General features: G+C 41.8%; 2 protein-coding genes and 1 long non-coding RNA gene across 3 annotated transcripts; 1 reads left to right on the top strand and 2 right to left on the bottom strand.

The window, feature by feature from the left end:
- Positions 1-587: 587 nt before the first annotated feature.
- Positions 588-2,464, bottom strand: LOC143122262 (uncharacterized). The gene is made up of 3 exons (XR_012986628.1): positions 2,411-2,464; positions 1,124-1,184; positions 588-826 (listed from the first exon to the last, which is right to left on the bottom strand). It is a non-coding gene; the product is annotated as an uncharacterized LOC143122262 (long non-coding RNA).
- A 951-nt stretch (positions 2,465-3,415) lies between these two features.
- On the top strand, positions 3,416-4,684 carry LOC143117014 (uncharacterized). Its single transcript, XM_076278454.1, has 2 exons — positions 3,416-3,588; positions 3,805-4,684. The coding sequence occupies exons 1-2, from the start codon at positions 3,416-3,418 to the stop codon at positions 4,682-4,684; spliced, it is 1,053 nt and encodes a 350-aa protein (XP_076134569.1).
- A 586-nt stretch (positions 4,685-5,270) lies between these two features.
- Positions 5,271-6,816, bottom strand: LOC143117005 (uncharacterized). The gene is made up of 3 exons (XM_076278442.1): positions 6,785-6,816; positions 6,619-6,698; positions 5,271-5,985 (listed from the first exon to the last, which is right to left on the bottom strand). Exons 1-3 carry the CDS (start codon positions 6,785-6,787, stop codon positions 5,271-5,273), a joined length of 798 nt encoding a protein of 265 aa, XP_076134557.1. The 5' UTR covers positions 6,788-6,816.
- Between the last annotated feature and the right edge of the window lie 1,943 nt (positions 6,817-8,759).

Below are 8,759 nucleotides of genomic sequence, written 5' to 3'. Positions count from 1 at the left end.
GAAAAGAAAGAAATCACAAAATAAAAATCACATATATTCTGTTTTGGTATGGCATAGAAAACAATGAAACAAATCAGCTGACAACAGGTTCATCATATCTCCTTTTCAGAATCTTTATTCAGACATTTAAAAGTCAGTAACACATTTTATTTACATATTTTAAGTCAGAAAAACAAGCATGTTTTTTCTATGTCAACACATAGGCCTATAGAAACACTGACACCTCAGATCAGCAAATCATTTTTCAAAGAAATTCAGCAAATAACTAAACTTTAGGGAGAACAGAATACATCATATTGTTGTTGTTGAAACACTTATAATCCACACATGTCTTCAAAAGTAGTGTAGCGCTGAGGCTATTTGCCCCGTGTTGGACTTTCCCCTGTGTTCCCCTGTGTCTTCTGTTTTCCCGGCGTGTGCGCGTGTGTGTGTGTGTGTGCGTGCGAGAGTGTCTGTGTCTCCCTCTCCCTTCTGTGTCATAGAATGTGTCAATAAGTTCTGATGTGTTTTGATTGGGGGGAGGTGTCCGGGAGGGAATATTTAGGGGTTCGGATAGGTTAGCGATTGATAAGGGTGGTTAGCAGGGAGGATCCTCAAGGGAACGTGGCAAACCGCAGATATGCGGCAGGGGCTGGAGCCAGAAGTGCTCCACCACTACGTGGATCTCTGGTAGGTCAAGGTCTCCCACTGCAGCATCGTTATGATACATCTGGGTGCAAGCCTAGATTGTCAGGTGGTTGATCCTTTGCAGGTTCCCCACTTTGTACTGATCAGACATTTCCGTGTAGAGGAGAGGATTTGGTGAGACGAGTCCTTCATTGAAGTTCTGAAAGACAAATAAGATATTTTTTATCATTCCACATTTATGGACGTATTTCTTCAATAGTATGTGTGTGTGTGTGTGTGTGTGTGTGTGCATGCGTGTGTGCTTTGTTCAATTTTCAATTTGTCTGTTTTACAATTATTCTGTTGATCAGCATGTGGGCGTGCATGTGTGTGTGACATATTTCTCGATGTATTTTCTTGATTTCGGATTCAGTGATTATTACTAACAACTTAGCATGTGGGAGTGTATGGGTGCGTGTGTATGCATGTAGAAGAGCAGGGAAGTGAAAATACTCACGTGACAACACCAGCACCTCCAGTTCCACTATCCTCGTGTGAGCTGCATCCAATGCACCTACCTGATGCAAACAAATAGAGAAAAAGTAGAGAAATAATGAAACAGATCACAGCACCTCTTTAAACTCAGTCCATATCAAGAATAGCTTATTTCCCTGATCCTGACATCCTGCTAAACTGTAAACAAAAAATGCTTATTAATTAATTACGGTACACTACAATTACTTTAGTGTGCAATGATGACATACTGTAGTAAGTTATGAGTGCTGTGACACAAAATAGCATCACAATAATCTGTGTTTCAGTAAAAGGTGTATGAAATATAAATGTATGAAATAATCTCTTGTTTAGTTTAAAACAGACACACGAACACAATTTGCTGTCTAAACCTAGCTAACATTACTATCTATATCTTTGCTTTGTTACCTAGGGCTATTGGCTCTGTGCAGCACTAGAGACAAACTCCACGTAGTGCACGTAGGCGGGTGGAAGCTAAAATCACGTAAATATCTACTTGAAACAGAGCAGACTGGCACACAGCAGTGCTCCTTGGAGCTGCCCACGGGTTTAAGAAGCGTAAAACACTTGCATAAATTGTATTTCATACATGTTGGCACAACTGAAGCATTCATCTTTAGGTGCTTTTTAAAAGTGATTACAACGAATGAGAAACGTGTGCCGTTCACCCACCATAACACAAACACGTAGTTCGTCTTTCATATCATGCCGTAGGCTGGTGTATTTAGGAAAAAGGTGGAAGCTAAAATTGCGTTTAAATATCTACTTGAAACCGAGCAGACTGACACACAGCAGTAATCCTTGGAGCTGCCCACGGGTTTAAGAAAACACTTGCATAAATTGTATTTCATACATTTTTGCACAACTGAAGCATTCATCTTTAGGTGCTTTTTAAAAGCGATTACAACGAGCGAGAAACGTGTGCCGTTCACCCACCATAACACAAACACGAAGTTCGTCTTTCATATCATACCGTAGGCTGGTGTATTTAGGAAAAAGGTGGAAGCTACAATTGCGTTTAAATATCGACTTGAAACCGAGCAGACTGCAGTCAGACTAGCATCAGTGCTCATCAGTCACCCATGGTTTTAAGAAGCTTAACACTTGCACATTGTAGGCTAATGTTATTTCTTACGTTTTGGTACAATTTAAGTACTAATTATGTAGTGCACAGAGCCAGTAAAATCCTCCAAATAAACATAATGTATATGCAAATGTACACCTATCTATTTATCTCCTTGCCAGTTCATATACTCGGATCAAATCTTACCTGGGGATGGTCGTGCGTCGTAGTTATGGTCCGTAGCTAGGCTAGCTAGCTAAGTAGCTAGCAACATCAACATCTTCTTTCCACAAGGTTGTTGGACTTCATGAACATCAAACCCCAGTCTCTCAGTTGTCCTTTCAAAAACAGACTTCCTGGCTTGGGTTGTGTCAGAGACCTCTGGTTTGTTAAAACCACTAGGTGTTTTGTACAGGTCACTGCTACGGAAATGCATACTAGAAAGGACTGTGCTATTAGAGACGTTAAACAGTGGGCCTTCCTCTCTCCTGATGGCTTGAATCCATTTTCTTCGACGGTCCACATCGCGGGGAAAATTTTGAAAGCTCAAATATGGTTGTTTTGGTCTGCTGTTGGTACACAGAGGTACACAATACCGCCTTGTGCAAATCATCTGTGCCATTGCCATTCACCGTGAATGGTGTTCCGTATGACCGGAAGTAGCGATACGTCTTAATGTAGCAAAACGGAAGAGACGCCATTTTTAGATGAGATAGGCTTATAGCCTATATGCCAACGCTAGTGCCGACGTACTTCTGTTTACAACTAAGTCACCGTTGCCATTTCCGGAATGCTATCCCTACCGCTGTTGACAAGCGGAGGTAAATAGATGATGAAGAAAACATTTAAATATCAACGATCTATGGGCTCAACGTCTGAACACAGTTGTGTGCCGATGTGTCAGGCCTCTGCTATATACTTAGTTTCCACACTTTCCCCACGGATGAAGAATTGAGACGCAAGTGGGTTGTCGCCATTCCTAGGGACAACTTCACGATAACGCCTCACACCCGGGTGTGTAGCCGGCATTTTAAGAAAGAAGATCTTCGTGAACCAGCGTCGGAGAAAGGACGACGATTGTTGAAAAAGGGATCTATCCCAGCTTTATTTCAATGGAATAACTTCTCCCTCCCACCTGTAAGAACAAGTGTTTGGGAGAGGAGAGATAGACCGCTGCCACTGGACGATCACGCCCCCGAACAAGATGAAGCCATGGAGGAAGATTCCGGTGATCCTGATCCTGCCTCCGCAGTCGCCGCCGAAAATACAGCTCTACGAGAGGAGGTTCGCCTGCTTAGGGAACAGGTTGAAAGCCTTACGATGAAGCAGAGGTTTGGGATCCATCGCTTTGCTGCTTCAGACAAGGACATCCGGTTCTTCACAAGGTAAGATGACTAGCCTAGTCAGTTTCGAAAAAGATGCATGGGCAGCAAATAAATTATTTTCTCAGAGTATTAGCCTAGTTATTTTAATTGGTGATACTGTCTAAATGCAGTATCAGCAGTGTTGAATTAAAGTGATTGCTGTTTATTCTGCTATATAGTTAATTGTGAAAATCATTTACACATATTCAATCAAATATCTGTATCTCATTTTTTAAGGTTTGCCTCATACACGTTGCTGATGCGGTTCTGGGCCCTGATTGAACCTGCGGTGCCATCCATGGTCAGTGTGAGGCAGGCTCAGAGAGGAAATCTCACTGAGTCGAAGTCTGCAACCCATTCCCTCCAGCCCATTGATGAGTGCTTCATGTTTTTGAACTATCTCGCCCTGGGCTCCAAACAACGGGACCTCGCTGACCGGTACAATGTCCATCAGTCCACGGTCAGTCGCATTATAGCATCATGGAGTAATTTCCTTTACACGGTACTCGGTTCAGCCAGGATCTGGATACCACAGGAGCAGATAGGTGAATATTTGCCTGAGGATTTCAAGGACTACCCTGACACCACTGTAATCCTTGACTGCACCGAGCTTAAGTGTCAGTGCCCATCCTCCCCTCTCCTCCAGAGTGAGGTTTTTTCCACCTACAAATCCCACTGCACACTCAAAGGTCTAATTGGGATTGCTCCACATGGAGCAGTGACCTTTGTTTCCTCTCTCTATGCCGGCTCCATAAGCGATAAGCAGATCACAAAGGAATCTGGTATCATCAACCTCTTAAAACCTGACATGGCTGTCATGGTAGATCGTGGTTTTCTGATCGAAGACATTGTACCCTGTAAGATTTACAGGCCAGCATTCCTCGCTGGGCGGTCTCAAATGTCTGCTGCTGAAGTTAGGGAGACCCAGGCCATAGCTCGTCTTAGGGTGCATGTGGAGCGACTCATTCGGCAAGTGAAAGAGCACAAATTTTTTGACACTGAAATCCCTCTACGGCTTTTTGGGAGCATCAACCAACTCTATACTGTTGCGTGTCTCCTCACCAATTATGAAAATGGGCCTCTTGTCAAAGCATGGGTTAAGAAGCCTGAAGCCTGAGCCATGGGTAGGAATGAGTTGCAAAAACAGCTAAAGCTGAAGCTTTTTATCCTTTTACTTTACCAGGGAAAACAAGCATGTTGGTTGTTAAATAAATCTATTAGTATTATTACTGTCTAAAACTGTGTCCCTTTGTTTACTTTAATGCACCAATTTCATGTCTTACCATTAAGTATATCTGACCTTCTGCAACAGTAGCAAAAATACCATCATACCAAATTATTAAATTAAAGCCAATAGTCAGCCATTTGTTATTTAACTCATGTTCATGTGTTTAAATATTACCATTAAATTTAAAAAATGCATAACATGCACTACATATAACACTACACTACACTACACAAGAAAGTGCTGAGGTAAACATAGAAAAAAAAGTAATCAACCCTCTCTTTGATGATGTCAGTGATTTCACGGTCACGGGGAATCCTTTCTACAAGCATGTCCTCCTGTGTGTACACAACAAAATCACACCACTCACATCCAGAAATCAGCATCTGGCCCTGTATCTGCCAGAAGTAAGGATGGGTTTTCTTCAAAGTTGGTGTTCCGTCACGGACTGCAATGTATGGACAGTCCACATAACTTGCTACGTTTGGGCACTTAATTCAACAAGTCCAAAGACAGACTGGCTCTTGGGGTCATAGACCATCCCATCAGGGGACGAGCCCATCCATGGGGCATCAGGATGGATAAGGAACCCACACTGATAGTGGTTTACTTCTCTTACTCTGCAGTATTCCTCTATCGCTGTGGATTCCATTTCTAGCCCCCTCCTCATGTCGGCTGTCTGGTGGCAAGGCCTGAGAAGCCGTTTGGCCAGATTTTCAGCAGATGTTAGTGCTTTTGTGTGACAGACCTCTCTAAATCTGGTCGAGGTGATGCGGGGGTGTCTTAGTTGGTGCCACTCTGTACAGCTACTCTGCTCTTTAGTAGAGATTTCTATTTGGTGTGCCATCTCTAGTGATGTTTCTAGGGATGCCATGTGGTAATGTTGCTGTTCAGTGTAGACAAAAGTACAGTTTGATGGCCCAAGTCTATAATCACTGAGTGGCAGCTGTGGGGGTGAAGGAGCATCTTTATGTGGAAATGTGCGGGGCACTACCTTTGCAGGCATCTGATAAGACAGCACACTTCCCTCCTGAACTCTCCCAAACATAGAGTCAACCAGAGGTACATCATTTGATATGGACATGGTTGTAATCATTGGAGCCAGATCAGCTGGAATGTCCTGGTACACTGCTCCGACATTAAGTGTGGCTGGTACAGGCAAGGGGGAAGTCACTCCCCTATACAAGTTGCTTCTGTGAATAGGACAGAACAGCAGAACAAAAGGCAATAATAGAATATAGAATAGAATAGATCTTTGTCATTGTCACAGGTACAATACAATTTAAAGTGATCTCCAGTCAGTGCATTATTCATAAAAAAAGAAAATAAATACATTTAAAAAATAATGAATACTTTAAGTGCTACTGTTTCCTAAAACCTAAATAGAAACATATAACATAATTAGCGGCATACATAGACACACAGTCATACACACTGAGTCATTGCATTAAAAAATAATGAACAGTCATTGCATAGAAATAGCATGAACATTCATCTGCAGGCATGCATACTATCTGTCATTGTATGGAGTCATTTAATATCTGAGTTCATATAGCACATCATTTTTTTGCAGGATTGAGGGTGGTTATTGCAGTTTGAGTCTATTTGCCCTTGTTTTAATTGATCTGTACTGTCTGACTGAAGGCAACAGTTCAAACAGGGAGTGACCAGGATGGTGGTTGACCTTTATAATGTTCTGGGCTTTTTTGAGGCAACGGGAACTGTGTAGTTCTTCCAGTGTGGGGAGACCTAGAGTGATTGTGTGTTACGTTTGTAATCATTTCAGTAACACAATAGCAATACAACAATGCAGTAACAATACAAACCTGATTCCTTCTACCAGCCTTCTTTCTTTTGGTCGGGCTGAGAGGATCACCATCTTGTTCACCAGACCAGGTTTAACACCCTGCAATGAAACCAAACACGTTTTAGTCAAAGTTAACCTAACATCCATTAATGAAATTGTTAGCGTAAGTTTAAAAGGTAAGTTACCATGGTTCTTGGTTTGTGCCACCTCTGCTCTGTCTCTGTACAGCTGTGCACCGGTGGAACGGCCTTGAGCTCCTGCTGCGAATAATGTGCGGTTTGGTACAGAAGAGCTGCCACATGGTTGCACAGGGCAGTGCCAGCCACACACGTACATGTACAGCTTTCGAGCGTCACAGGCTTCGAATCCCTCAGAACAATCTGTTACAAAACACACGTGTTAGGAGATAAAAAAAATGACCAGTTGCAAGAGGAATTTAAAGGGGTGGTTCAGGATTTTGGACATAGGACCTCATTTCCAAGTAAGCAAGTGTGATATTTATCAGTGGAGACCGTTTTCAACACGTTTCATTCAGTCCTTCTAATTGCAGAGTCCGCAGGTGCTAGGCTAGCGCAAGTCAACGGTATGTGCTAGCCTGCCACTAAAAACAGTCTTACCCACTCCAAAGTACACCCGAGGCAAATAAATTATAACGCCAGACTATCGATGTAAATGTCTGTATTGATAGTGTTATTTCTAACGTTATTCTATCCTTGCATTTCAACGATCGCATTACATTTTGAGGGACTAGTTTCTTAGCAGCGGCGGAATTATACTTCTCCGGTTAGTAGTACTGCGCCGAAAAGTAAACAATAAAGCGCACTCCAATGGGGATACCTAGTAGTAGCCTTGGTAATAGCAGTCCGCCGATGAGTTGCAAAATGACTACTAACAACTTCAGGGACCAAAGTATAACTATTGCAACGCGATGCAAGGGTAGTTGTATTTCTTACACTATTCTATCAACACAGACATTTACATCGATTGTCTGGAATTTGCCTCAGGTGTAGTTTAGAGTGGGTAAGACTGTCTTTAGTGGCAGGCTAGCACATACCGTTGACTTGCGCTAGCCTAGCACCTGCGAACTCTGCAATTAGAAGGACTGGATGAAACGTGTTGAAAACGGTCTCCACTGATAAATATCACACTTGCTTACTTGGAAATGAGGTCTTATGTCCAAAATCCTGAACCACCCCTTTAATGTTACAGGTGCAGTGAGCGAGACTTTAATAATTAATTCAACTAACCCCATGTCCCTATGATTGACTTTACCTATTCTCTTGAGTACCCCATAAAAAGATGTTGGACAACAGTTTTTGTAAACTCATGTGAACATACACCTAAACATGCACAATTTCATCCAGAATCACTAACTGCACTTATAACACAGTCTTGAACACAGTTTGAGAACTGTTTTGAACTGAAATAAACTGTAATTAACCTAGGCTGGAAACTTATAAGAAGAAATGAGAAAAGTGAGACACTATACAAGTGCAACTTATGTGTAGTAGGCCTAGTCAATAGCCTACATTATTATGCATAAGTTAAAGAGTCCAATTTCATGATTACGCTCACTGTACTCATTTACTTAAAGAGTGAAGTAGGAGCAAAGAAAGTAAAGAAGTAAGAGAACTCTGAACCAAAATCTAGTTTCTGTGAGATTTACTTTCTTCCTTTTTTCCCCAATACTGGGTCAGATCACATGGAACAAATCGTCCCCTTAGAATTATAAGGTTCTATCTGACATTTTTGTCAAAATTGAGTTATTTACATATTCTTATTCTGTGACACCTTAAGAAGGTGAGGTGAGGTGTTTCTTGTAGTTGTATGCATTTTTGGACATTATATCTGAAGAGGTTTGTTCCACTTATCAGTATAGGTGTGAGAAAGCCTGTGATAGGAGAGACGAAGTGATGACATCATCAAGTATCGACTCCCCCTCCCCCCATTTACTTTCCCTCGTTTTTTGCAGTTGTTGCAGTTGTCTCCCTAAAACCGTGAATAACAATGAGAATAACAAATAACCTATTTCCTGTGTGCGTAAATGCAGAATTTAAGTTACCTATTTATTTTATCATTAGGTCACCGGAATGTGAACCCGTTAGCTTGTTAACTTGTTGTATTTTGTATGTTTGCATACAATACTAGTAAAGCCATATC

This window comes from Alosa pseudoharengus, unplaced genomic scaffold (genome assembly GCF_046254945.1).
Source record: "Alosa pseudoharengus isolate Yale_2024_CS ecotype anadromous, Long Island Sound unplaced genomic scaffold, YU_APseudo_1.1 YU_APseudo_1.1_scf_1, whole genome shotgun sequence".
In the NCBI taxonomy this organism is placed as follows: Eukaryota; Metazoa; Chordata; class Actinopteri; order Clupeiformes; family Clupeidae; genus Alosa; species Alosa pseudoharengus.
This window is presented reverse-complemented; position numbering and strand designations above follow the sequence as displayed.

Bases quoted from the DNA above. Each gene is read 5' to 3' on its own strand.
- LOC143117014 (XM_076278454.1), top strand. From the start codon at position 3,416: ATGGAGGAAGATTCCGGTGATCCTGATCCTGCCTCCGCAGTCGCCGCC. The intron at 3,589-3,804 runs GTAAGATGACTA...TCATTTTTTAAG, and splicing joins GACATCCGGTTCTTCACAAG to GTTTGCCTCATACACGTTGC.
- LOC143117005 (XM_076278442.1), bottom strand. The intron at 5,986-6,618 runs GTTTGTATTGTT...TCCTATTCACAG, and splicing joins AGGCTGGTAGAAGGAATCAG to AAGCAACTTGTATAGGGGAG.